This window comes from Callorhinus ursinus, unplaced genomic scaffold, assembly GCF_003265705.2.
Source record: "Callorhinus ursinus isolate GAN/ISIS: 27379988/994484 unplaced genomic scaffold, GSC_fseal_2.0 scaffold61, whole genome shotgun sequence".
In the NCBI taxonomy this organism is placed as follows: Eukaryota; Metazoa; Chordata; class Mammalia; order Carnivora; family Otariidae; genus Callorhinus; species Callorhinus ursinus.
In genome coordinates, this window is record NW_027397123.1 from 3,725,994 (window position 1) to 3,737,535 (window position 11,542).

Genomic DNA, 11,542 nt, shown 5'->3' on the forward strand with positions numbered 1-11,542 from the left:
GGCATCCTGCTTCGCTCACCTTGCAAGTCAGCATTTGCTAGCATTTTCCCACAAGTCAAAGTGGGAAACATCTGTTTAGTTGTCAACATTGCAACTGGTAGGAAATATAGACATCGTGAAACCTCTTTACCAGTTCCTTTGGTGCTTACAATTTTCATCTCTTTAAAACAATTTTTTATTCAGGTAGAATTTATATAGAGTAAAATACATCCTTTTTAGTGTATTGTTTTATGAGTTTTGACAAGTGCATACAGCCACGTAATCTTCACCACAAGAAAAATAGAGAATTCTTTTTTTTTTCAATTTTTTTTAAAGATTTTATTTATTTATTTGAGAGAGAGAGAGAATGAGAGACAGAGAGCATGAGAGGGAAGAGGGTCAGAGGGAGAAGCAGACCCCCCGCTGAGCAGGGAGCCCGATGTGGGACTCGATCCTGGGACTCCAGGATCATGACCTGAGCCGAAGGCAGTCGCTTAACCAACTGAGCCACCCAGGCGCCCTTTTTTTTCAATTTTTATTTATTTATTTGAGAGAGAGCACAGAAGAAGAGGGAGAGGGAGAAGCAGACACCCCGCCGAGCAGAGAGCCCGGGTGGGCATGGGGCTCGATCCCAGGACCCCAAGATCATGCCCTGAGCTGAAGGCAGACATTCAACTTAATGAGCCACCCAGGCGCAGCCGCCCCTTTTTTAAAGATGTTATTTATTATTTATTTGAGAGAGAACACAGAGGGAGGGTGAGAGAGAGAAGCAGACACCCTGACAAGCAGGGAGCCCAGGACCCTGGAATCATGACCTGACCCAAAGGCAGATGATTAACCGACTGAGCCACCCGGAAGGCCCTCAAGAAATTTTTAATTTAGAGAATTTTGAAAGGATGAAAGACACAAGACTATGAGGAGCCCTCAACAGTCTATCTACCCCTGGCAACCATCCAACTAGGGCCCATCCTTTCCCACTCATTCCTCGCCTGTGTGGTTATGTAGCATCATATTTTATCTGGCAATATTTTGGTATTCACACCAGAATTTTATCTGAAAGAGTGAGAAGAAGAAGGAGGCAACCTGGAAAATCAATTCCGCAGTGTGAATAGCGGCTGAAAATCCTGGGTGGTATTAGGACTTGGTAAGCCCCAGGACTGATCTCTGGCCCTCCTAGAGATTCGGTGGTCTCCCTAACATCCTTGAACACATCCCCTTTGCTATTTAAACTAGTTAGTGGCTTCTACTGTATGCAACAAAGAACCGTGACTGCTACATCTGGGTCAAGTGGTTTGATGACCAGAGTTAGGAGGTGGGTGTAGGTAGCTCCAACTTGCAGAAAAAGCCCTAAGACAGTCACAGTGCAGGCAGTTGTAAGCCAGGTGGCGTGCCCAGAAATGGCACATGCTGAGGGACTATGGTTGAGGCGCCAATGGCATCCCCTGCTTAGGGACGCTGCTTAGGGACTGTTCCTCCTCCCTTCTCCAAACCAGAGTTCTTATGGATCCTGCCATTTTCTTATAGACTTTGCCTCCCACCCCAGCCACATGGTTTGTGGGGAGAGGGGCAGGGAATTTGTAGCCAATCTTAGCCCTTTCCCAGGATTCTTTTCATTTTTTTTAAAGATTGTATTTATTTATTTATTTGAGAGAGAGAGCACGAGCAGGGGGTGGGGGGCCAGAGGGAAGGGGGAAGCAGACTCCCCACTGAGCGGGGAGCTGAGCCTGCCCCAGGGCTCCATCCCAGGACCCCGAGATCATGACCTGAGCCGAGTCAGACACTTAACAGACTGAACCACTCAGGCGTCCCTCTTTGCTTTTTTAAATCATGGACTCAGCAAGAGTGAGCTATTGATGGCAGAAACTCTGCAGTACCACAAGGAACAGAGAGGGCTGAACAAAGCCTGTCCAGAGAGAAGAGAAAGCAAGTGATGGAGAGTCTCCGAGTCAGTCTGGATCTGTCCAAAGTTTCATCATCCCCTTTCCTCTGATGGTCAGGCGCTCAGCTTTCCCTTAGAGCACATGGGCACTAACCTCCAAATCTTCACAAACTTCATCCTCTAATCTCAGCTAGTTCAAGCTGGGCATTTGAAACTATGTCCAGTAGAACATAGATTTGGCTGTAGTAACAAAGTCCCCAAAATAACAGTGCTGTTTCCATTGTCTATTGCTTTGCTGTGCTGGGTGGCTCAGTCGGTTAAGCGACTGACTCTTGATTTCAGCTCAGGTCATGATCTCGGGGTCCTGGGATTGAGCCCTGCGTCGGGCTCCTTGCTCAGCGGGGATTCTGTTTCTCCCCCCTGCCTCTCCCCCTCCCCCTTCTCGTGCTTTCTCTCTCTCTCGAATAAATAAATAAAATCTTTTTAAAAATTAAAAAAAAATCAATCTATCATTGTCTATTGCTTTGTAACAGACAATCCAAAAACACAGTGGCTTAAAACAACAACCACTTATTATTTCTCATCATTCTTTGACCTGACTGGATGGTTCCTCTGCTCCACATGGTGTTACCTGGGGTCATTCAAGTGGCTGCATTTGGCTGGTGGCTGGCATGGCATGAAAGATCCAGATGACTTCTCTGACCTGCCTGGGGCCTTGGCACTTGCTATTGGCTGGGGTGCCTCGGTTTTTCTCCACATGGCCTTTTCCCACATGCTATCTCATCCTCCAGGGCCTCTTCGTATGGCCTCACTGTCCAGGAAGGGAGCTCGGAGTTCCTTACAGCATGGCAGCTAGATTTCAAGAGAGTAAAACTAGAAGCTACAAGGCTTCTTAAGACCTATGATCAGGGGCGCCTGGGTGGCTCAGTCGTTAAGCGTCTGCCTTCGGCTCAGGTCCTGATCCCAGGGTCCTGGGATCGAGTCCCACATCGGGCTCCCTGCTCAGCAGGAGACCCGCTTCTCCATGTCCCACTCCCCCTGCTTGTGTTCCCGCTCTCGCTGTGTCTCTCTCTGTCAAATAAATAAATAAAATCTTTAAAAAAAAAAAAAGACCTATGATCAGAACTGGCGCAGTTCTAAACATCCCTTCCACCACGTTCTTTGTTAAAGCAAGTCACAAGGTCAGCTCCGATGCAAGGGCAGGGAAAATGGACTCTCTGCCTCTTGATGAGAGGGATGCATATTGGGAGGAAGAAATTCTTGGTGACCAAACCCCCAATTTGGAGACTACCTACCATGAGTGTCTTTAAACAAGGCAGGTGTCTCTCTGTCACCTAACAGTCTAGGGTTGGTGTGGCTCCTCCAAGATGATGGGCACTGAGGCTTCTGTCTTCTCGTTCTTTCATTTTGATGTTGTTGCCCTCATCCACTGTTCCAAGATCCCCACATTCAAATTCCAGCGAGTGAGAAAATCAGAAGAGGAGTAGAGTGCATCCCTGCACAGAGGCTAAGACTTCTAAATTGCTCATTTCCTTCCCACACTGCCCATCCCACAAAGTTCTATGGCCACTCTACATGCAAATGAGGCCAGAAAATACAGTCTTTAGGTTGATGGGCAGATGCCCTGCTAAAAATTTCCTGGAAGAAGGAGCAGGAGGATGTTGGAGGACACTAGCATTCTTATCTGCCAAGTGATTAATTCAAGAAGAAATAGTGGGCATGTCTGGGATACCCTTAGGCCTCTGCAAAGATCAAGAGCCATGTTTCAACCAACCCGTTACTGGTGGCCATTTAGTGCAATAGTGAGAGTATTTACTGAGCATCTACTATATGTGCTGGGGATATAACAGCGAATGAGCCAGGAAGGTTCCTATTCTCCATTCTAGAGGAAGTAGCAGACAGTAAAAATGGGAACACGCAATTTCAGAGAATTTCAGGTATGATAAATACAGGAAGAAAATGAAATTGGTGGTGGGAGGTGACTTGAGCGGTGGTGGTCAGGAGAGGCCTCTGTGAGGGTGTGACATTTAAGCTGAGATCTGGAGGGTGAGAAGGGGCCAGCTCCACACGAACTTTGAGAAAAGCATCATAGGCAAGGGGAACAGCAGGTGCAAAAGCCCTGGGGTGAGAATGAACTTGACTTAAGCAAGAAACAACAAGAAGGCCAGTGTAGCTGGAGTAGCAGAAGCGAAGGAAAGAGGGGATAGGAGGGGAGGACAGAAAGATGGGCAGGTCTTTATGTAAATATATGCTTTTATTTCGCTTGGGTAGATGCCTGCTTCTATGGAATTGCTGGACCTCTGCATAGGTGACTATTTACCTTCATAAGAAACTACCAAACTCTTTTCCAAAGTGGTGGTTCTATTCTTCATTTCCACTAGCGGTGTGAGATTTCCAATTGCTCCACATCTCTGCTGACACTTGAGAGGGTCAGTCTTTTTAATTTTAGTCATTCCAGTGGGTGTGTAGTGGTATTTCATTGTGGTTTTAATTTGTATTTCTGTAATGACTAATGATGTCGAACGCTTTTGCATGCTTATTGGCCATTCGTGTCTCTTCTTTTGTGACGTTACCTGTTCACATTTTTTGGCCACTTACAAGATTGGTTCTCTGACTTTTCCAAAAGCTTCTTCTGGCCACTGTGGGGAGGATGGGCTGTAGGGGGCAAAAGTAGAAGCAGGGGGAGTAAGGAGGGGCTGTAGCTTCCACAGAGACAAGCTTGTCACAGGCTCAACACATTGCCTGCTTTCTGGCGAAGTCAGCCTTGGGTCTTGCCCAACTCTTGGGCTGCTTGCCAGGAGAGATTGAGACACTTTACAGATCTCATGGGAGGTGAAGCAGCCCTACTTCCTGGAGTCTGGTCCTGGGTGTGGGGTGGCTCCCAGTCAGTTGGGTGCGCTCCATCTCAGCCTTCTTTCACCCAGCGACCCATCCACCCATGGAGAGCCCAGGCCAACCAGCCCAGACCAGCATTCTGTGGTCTGTACCAGTACAGTCATACCAGTTGCTAAAATATTTAAATACTTCATCTTTGGTTGGTAAAGAGCCCCTACCCCACCTCCCACAGATATCTGCCAGCACCCCAGTCTGTTCCCTTGGGATACCTCGGACTTCCCCACATCTCAGCCACTAAAAGGGGGGCTCCAGGACTCAGACAGGGCCCTACGGCCACAGCTGCTTGATTGGTTGGTGCACGAGTGTGCTGGCTATGAGACCGAATTCTGGGGACAGCTTGGGCCTGGCTGGAGTCAGGAGGATCAGACCAGGGGGCTGAGTCTGAGGGGTTGAGGGAAGATGTTTATCAAGGCGAGCCCAGAACTGGAGACTTGAAGTGCTAATAACAATAACAGTAATGAGGAGGATGGTGATTAAGATTCACTGAGCAGGGGCGCCTGGGTGACTCAGTCATTAGGCATCTGCCTTCAGCTCAGGTCATGATCCCAGGGTCCTGGGATCGAGCCCCACATTGGGCTCCCTGCTCCGTGGGAGGCCTACTTCTCCCTCTCCCACTCTCCCTGCTTGTGTCTCTCTCTGTGAAATAAATAAATACAATCTTAAAAAAAAAAAAAGATTCACTGAGCAGCTACAACGTGCCAGGCAGACATTACTCTGACAGACCTCACAAAACCCTCCCAATAAAACTGGACCCCAGAAGCCCTGCCCCCCACAGTGTGCACCCCCAGCCTGGCCAGAGGGAGCCCACGAGCACCAGCACCGGAGTCAGATCAAGACCCTCCAGGCTCAGAGCTTCCTCTGCTCTCTGACTGCCCCGTGGCTCACTCAGCTTCAACCACCTTGAGGCCCTCCGGGGCCTGTTCTCTCCGCACTCACTGCAGGCCTGGTGGTGGTGGTGGGGGGGGGGGTTGGCGGTTGGTTCTTTAGCAACTGGACTGGGCCAGGTCTGGGTGATGCGGCTGTTGGCAGCCAGTGCTACCTCCGACTGGGCCCTGACCCTCCTCTGGCTTCCAAATCCCCCCACCACGAAGGGCCACTCAGAGTCTGTCCCATGACCAGCATCCAGTTTCCCCTTTTCTCTCCTGAGACCAGGCCCAGGGAGCTGTGGGGTGTGACGCCTGGATGGGGGAAGGGGGCTTCCTGCCACAGGCCCATCCCCCCAGTGCCCTAACCTCAGGTTCCTCCTAACTAGCCCCAGCTCAGGCTCTGGTGGGGGGGACTAGAAGTCCCTGTCTCCTCCTGGGTGCCTTCCCTCCGTCCTCACTTCCAGCTACTTCCTCATTTGGTGGTGCAGCACAGCCCAGCCCAGTGGTCAGCACGTCGTCCCCCACTCGCCTCACCCCAAACCCCCAGTCCTGTGTCTGTGCTGTGCATGTCTGTGTCACTGTCTATCCCTTTCTCTTTTTTCTTGGCCTCGCCACCCCTTTCTCCTTCCCTATCTTTCATCTTCGTTCTTTTTTCTTTCTCTCTAAGGGTCAAATATCTGTCCTTGGGTCCTGTGTTTCCTTATCAGCTTTATTTGCTGTGTGACCTTGCACGAGTGTCTGTATCTTTCTGTACAATGGGGATGACGAGAGCATCTACCTCAGATGGGTGTTGTGGGGGTTAAAAGAGTTAACATCTTAGGACTGAATGCCTGCCGCTCATTAGTGCCCATAGCCTGATGGCTCTCTTTTACTATCCTATAAACATCACAAAGTTCTGATTATCAAATAATTGTAGCTGGTGCTTATAAAAAGCTGACGAGTGTTGGACCCTGTTCTAGAGACATTAATCCATTTGCTCCCCACAAGCCCCTACAAAATAGGCACTATTTTACTCCTCGTTTTACAGATAAGGAAACTGAAGCCCAGCGAGATTGAATGACTTGTTTAAGTTTGCCCAGCCAGGAAGAGGCAAAACTCGCTTCAGTAATAGCCACTGACTCTTCCTGGTACAGCGAGGGCTGACCCCTGATCGGGGCTGGATGGGCACATGTACCCTGTTCCCTCTTATGTCCAGTGGTTAGGGGCTACAGCATGGGGCGTCTTGGCCTGATTCTTCCTGGCATTATCTGTCTCCGTCCCTCCTCCTGTATTGTCTCCTCCTCCCTCCTGCCACCGCCCACCTCGGACTTCCTCCTTCACTTGGTTGGACGCTACACCACATCCCACCGGCCCTTGGACTCCAGTGTCCAGCAGGGTCGCCTGCGTCATGGGGGTCCTTGGACCTTCCAACAGGCTCCTGTTCCTGCCTCTCCTTCTGACTGTGGGTGGTGAGTTGGGGGCTTCTAGAGCTGCCTCTTGAGTCCCTGGGCTCAGCTTGGGGCAGAGCAGGGAGCGGAGTAGAAAGAGAACCAAAAGGGAGGTGGGTGAAAGCAGATCCCTAGTCCCCCCAAACTTATGGCTGTCTCCCAGAGCCTGAGACCCCAAGATGTGGCCTCTGGCATCAGCAGGGGGAGGGGACTCTACAGATGTTGCAACAGGACAAGTCGGGGTAGAAGTAACTTAGTCCAGTGACCTTGATGCTGGCCCACAGGTCCCACCAGACATCGCTTTCCACTCTTATCTCCTAGCTATCAGGACCCACCCTCCCCAGCTTCTGTGCCCACCCTCCAGTCACAGCCCCATGCCTCAATTTACCTTCTTTTTCTCCCCTCAGGTTTCAGTCCTGTCCAGGCACAGAAAGGTAGGCCTGGACTCTGAAGTCCCCCTCCCTACCTCCTGAAGACCTCCCCATCTCTGTCTGTTCCCCAGTCTCTCCAAACCTTCCCCTGCTGACACCTCCTGCCAGTTCCCAACTTCCACTGACCACCCCCAACCCCTGTGCCACATTCTCAGAATGCAACTGCTCCGTGGTAAGTCCCGGGGTACTGGCAGGGATCGTGCTGGGGGACCTGGTGCTGACCCTCCTCATCGCCTTGGCTGTGTACTCCCTGGGCCGGCTGTTCCCTCGGGGGCGAGGGGCTGTGGAGGGTGAGTGAGGCTGGCAGGGGATAGCCTGGGACCCTCTGAGGGAGGGGTAAGTTCCCAAGTCACAACCATCCAAAGGGACAATGATGGAGGGGCTGATTTTGCAGCAGCAAAATGGTCTCAATTCACCACCTTAACTATCTCTGCACTCTGCACTACTCCCCATCCCCCAGCAGTGACCAGGAAACCACGCATCACCGAGACAGAGTCGCCTTATCAGGTGAGAAAACCAGCTTCTCTTCCTCACATCTCACTCTCATCCTGTGGGTGTCTGTCCTAAACATTTTCCCAGTCCTTCTAGAACCTAGACCCTAAAGCCACTTTCTCAGCAACATTTCAAACCCTCAAGGACTCATGGGGCATCTGTCCAAAACTGCCTTCAATGATAAATCATGACCTTATGCTCAGCTTAAAAATGTGTGAGAAAACATATGGAGGGCTTTACCTTCACAAGAGCAAATGTAGGCCATAGTGAGAAGGCAGGCACGGAATTGTTCAGGACAAGATGATTTCTGGGAGAAGCTCTCAGAAGGGCAGAGGACATAATTCAGCTCTAATTTGGTAATTCTGAAGAGATGAGTTTTAGAATTTTTTGGAAGATCCTACATCCCTTTGAGAAGCTGATGGAAGCTAGAGACTCGTCAGAAAAATCCACATAAAAATTTACAAAATTGTGCATATAATCTAGGGGTGGCACAGGTATCTTGAAACCCTGCTTAAGAACCACCATGCAGGGGCGCCTGGGTGGCTCAGTCAGTTAAGCATCTGACTCTTGATTTTGGCTCAGGTCATGATCTCAGGGTTGTGGGATCGAGTCCCGTCTGGTTTCGTGCTCAGTGGGGAGTTGGCTTGGGATTCTCTCTCTCCCTCTCCCTCTGCCCCTCCCCTCCCACTCGTTCTCTCTCTCTCTCAAATAAATAAATGTAGAACAAAAAAAGATTCCCCCTCCACGTGCGCATGCGTGCGCGCTCTCTCTCTTAAAAAAAAAAAAAAAAGAGCCACTCCTCAGACAGAGGCATCTTTCCATTGCTTGCCTCTCTATCAGTGTCCTTTAGGGGGTCATGGGCTCCTGTGAGAATCTAATGGAAGCCAAACAGACCTCTTCCCATAAAGGTGCATACCCAGACCAATCATTTACTTATGATTTCAGGGATTCAGTCTGAGGGCCTCTTGAGGCCATAGACCCCACCCCCCAAAATTGTAAGCCTTGTTCTGTGAAGTCTCTTACTTATCTGCAGCCAGGTTTGCTTTGCCTCACTTGTGGATAAAAAGTCTCTTGGTAAAGCGTAAGCAACTCGAGTTTGGTTTTGTGAGGTCCAGAAGAATGAGGGAATTTTCGGTTACCGGGGGTAGTGAAATTTTAGGGCAAAGCAATATTCTAATTTATTCATCCTTCAGTGGAATTTGTTAAGCACGTACATAGCAAGAGAGTTTACATCCCAGTTGGGGAGATGGACTTGAAGCCAATTAAGAGATAAGATAATTTGGGAAGGTATCATGGGGAAATAAAACTGGTGTGACCATGACTGGAGTGTGTGTGGTGGGGAGATGTTAGATGGCAAAATCAAGAAATGCTTCTCTGAGGAAGTGACATGAGCTGAGACTTGAAGGGGGAGAAGGAACCATCCCTGGGAATATCTAGGAAACCCGTGTTCCAGGCAGGGAGGACAGCTTGTGCAAAAGCCTTGAGGCTGGGGCGAAATGATGAGGCAGAGGAGACAGGGAAACACTAGATGCACTCGATTAAGATCCAGATCTTTTCCATGGCTGCAAGGTTGAAGAAGCTGCTAGGCCACTGGGAGAAGGCTGAATTTTGTTATAAGTTTATTCAGTGGACCTCACCCACTAATGGTTCCCACCCTGTCCCTCCTACTAGGAGCTTCAAGGTCAGAGGTCAGATGTCTATAGTGACCTCAAAACACAGAGGCCTTATTACAAATGAGCCCAAACCACAGCAGTCAGCAACCTGATGCCTGGATCCAGTCATTCCTGATGCCTCCCTAGCACCCTATTCCTACTCCCACCAAGATACAGATCCACAGAGTGCCCTCCCTGAGGGGTCAGACTTCTCTCCACTACTGTCCCCAAATAAACATGGCACACAAAAACACTTTGAGTTATTCTAGATCTCTCGGCTGAGGGGCCAGGGATATGTGGGGTTCTGGGGGGTCATGGACGCAGAAAAAGCTAAATGGGAAGGAGGTTTGGGGACCCTGGGGTTTCTCTGAAGAAGAATCAGAACCAGAGGTAGTTTAATTGCTTTATTCCACCCCAAAGTGGGGAGTGCGTTTCCTGTGTGGCCGCACGCAATGCGGGATGAGAGGGTCAGAAGTCAAAGGCCTCACAAGGGGGTCAGCCCCTGCCAGGCATGTTGATGTAGACTTTGTCATCTTCTGGGGGTGGGGGAGAGAAAGCATGAGGCCTGACCACCTACCACCCACCCACATCTCCACCTTCCTGGGGACCCCCTGCCTCAGGGGTTTCCTCCGGAGTTCCCCCCTGCACCGCCTCCAGGGTTTCCCCAGCATCTCCTCCAGGGCTTCCCTGGGGGACCCCTCCCTTGGGGACCCCCTCTCTAGGGGCACCTCTCCCTCCGGGCCCCACCCTGTGTCTGCCCTCACCTAGGGTGGGCCTGTGGTGTGGGCAGGCACACACAAACACCACCGCAATGATGAGCAGAGACACCACCGCGTCAGCGGCCATGAGCCAGGCCAGCATTGGCAGAGAGAGGGGCCCACATCCGGAACAGGAACCTGGAGGGTGTGGCAGAGACAAGAAGGCGCTTGAGGGAGGTTCCAAACCCTGAGGGCTGCACTTGGGGACTATGGGGCCCGAGGAAGTCCCTGGAGGGAGGCAGGAGTGTCTGAGATTCCCTGAGGTTGACTTGGGGGATGAAAAGGGAGGTGGGGGTCTGGAGAGAAGCCCGGGGTTGGGGGGGGGCAGGTGGGCGGGCGGTGGCGGTGGGGGGGGGAGTCCCAGCATAGAGAGACATATGTGGTGCTTTGGGCATAGTGAGTACTCCCAAAGAAGTCTGGGGGGTGGCCGAGTCCCTGGGGCTTCAATTTGGTGATGAAGGCAGTGAGCTGGGGACCCAGAGAGGACTGCAGTTTCCCTGGGGGCTCTGATTTGGGGGTGAGAGGTGAGCTGGTGACCTAGAGAGCCACCAGGGGCATTCCAGGACCCTCAGGCCACACTTCAGGGATAGAAGCAGTACCACGGCAAAAGGGAAGGGGTGCTGATTTCTCACCTGGGGTCACCCCAGCTGCAGCCACTGTGAAAAGAGAGGGAAAGAGGATTAGCAGGGGGAGGTGCTGTCCTGAGAAGTAACCTCCATTCTGGAGAGAGCAAATGAGAAAGAGGCCAGAGAGAAAATCAGAAGTAGAAGTAGAGACAGACCTAGCAGTGAGAAGGGGAAGTTGACAGGCAGCTACCCCAGACTCAGCTTCTCTCCCCAAAGAACCAGGCTCTGAAGCCAAAACAGATCTTCAGGAAGGAAGGGGTCCTGGGAGGATGTGCCCTTAGCACTCCTCCCTTCAGAGGCCACCCAAGCCACCCCTCTCATAAGGACTCTGCCTGCCGCCCCCCATAACCACTGGCTTCACCTGGGAGCAAAAGCAGGAGCAGGATGACACCTGAAGGGGCCATGGTGGGCTGGGGCAAGACGGGGTCTGGCAAAAGGCTTTGGTCCAGAGAAGTCCTGAGGAACAGTGGGGGAGTAAAGAAGCAGCAATAGCGGATGTCACCCTGCTGGTGGCAAGGTCACCTGCTTCCTGTGTGA

At 51.1% G+C, this 11,542-nt stretch overlaps 2 protein-coding genes across 4 annotated transcripts; one reads left to right on the plus strand and one right to left on the minus strand.

Annotated features, from left to right (window-relative positions):
- Positions 1-6,910: 6,910 nt before the first annotated feature.
- Positions 6,911-9,874, plus strand: TYROBP (transmembrane immune signaling adaptor TYROBP). Of its 2 annotated transcripts, none has more exons than XM_025854594.2 (5): positions 6,911-7,067; positions 7,454-7,480; positions 7,633-7,767; positions 7,938-7,984; positions 9,641-9,874. In XM_025854594.2, the coding sequence occupies exons 1-5, from the start codon at positions 7,007-7,009 to the stop codon at positions 9,704-9,706; spliced, it is 336 nt and encodes a 111-aa protein (XP_025710379.1). In that variant the 5' UTR covers positions 6,911-7,006; the 3' UTR covers positions 9,707-9,874. The 2 variants fall into 2 exon arrangements, with proteins under 2 accessions (XP_025710379.1, XP_025710380.1); XM_025854595.1 differs by having other exon boundaries at positions 7,941-7,984.
- A 137-nt stretch (positions 9,875-10,011) lies between these two features.
- On the minus strand, positions 10,012-11,507 carry HCST (hematopoietic cell signal transducer). Of its 2 annotated transcripts, none has more exons than XM_025854606.2 (4): positions 11,367-11,507; positions 11,012-11,035; positions 10,386-10,517; positions 10,012-10,154 (listed from the first exon to the last, which is right to left on the minus strand). In XM_025854606.2, exons 1-4 carry the CDS (start codon positions 11,407-11,409, stop codon positions 10,117-10,119), a joined length of 237 nt encoding a protein of 78 aa, XP_025710391.1. In that variant the 5' UTR covers positions 11,410-11,507; the 3' UTR covers positions 10,012-10,116. The 2 variants fall into 2 exon arrangements, with proteins under 2 accessions (XP_025710391.1, XP_025710390.1); XM_025854605.2 differs by having other exon boundaries at positions 10,012-10,157.
- Positions 11,508-11,542: the final 35 nt, after the last annotated feature.

Bases quoted from the DNA above. Each gene is read 5' to 3' on its own strand.
- HCST (XM_025854605.2), bottom strand. From the start codon at position 11,409: ATGGCCCCTTCAGGTGTCATCCTGCTCCTGCTTTTGCTCCCAG. The intron at 11,036-11,366 runs GTGAAGCCAGTG...CTCTTTTCACAG, and splicing joins GCTCCTGCTTTTGCTCCCAG to TGGCTGCAGCTGGGGTGACC. The intron at 10,158-10,385 runs GTGAGGGCAGAC...CCCCACCCCCAG, and splicing joins ACACCACAGGCCCACCCTAG to AAGATGACAAAGTCTACATC.
- TYROBP (XM_025854594.2), top strand. From the start codon at position 7,007: ATGGGGGTCCTTGGACCTTCCAACAGGCTCCTGTTCCTGCCTCTCCTT. The intron at 7,068-7,453 runs GTGAGTTGGGGG...TTCTCCCCTCAG, and splicing joins TCTCCTTCTGACTGTGGGTG to GTTTCAGTCCTGTCCAGGCA. The intron at 7,985-9,640 runs GTGAGAAAACCA...CCCTCCTACTAG, and splicing joins AGACAGAGTCGCCTTATCAG to GAGCTTCAAGGTCAGAGGTC.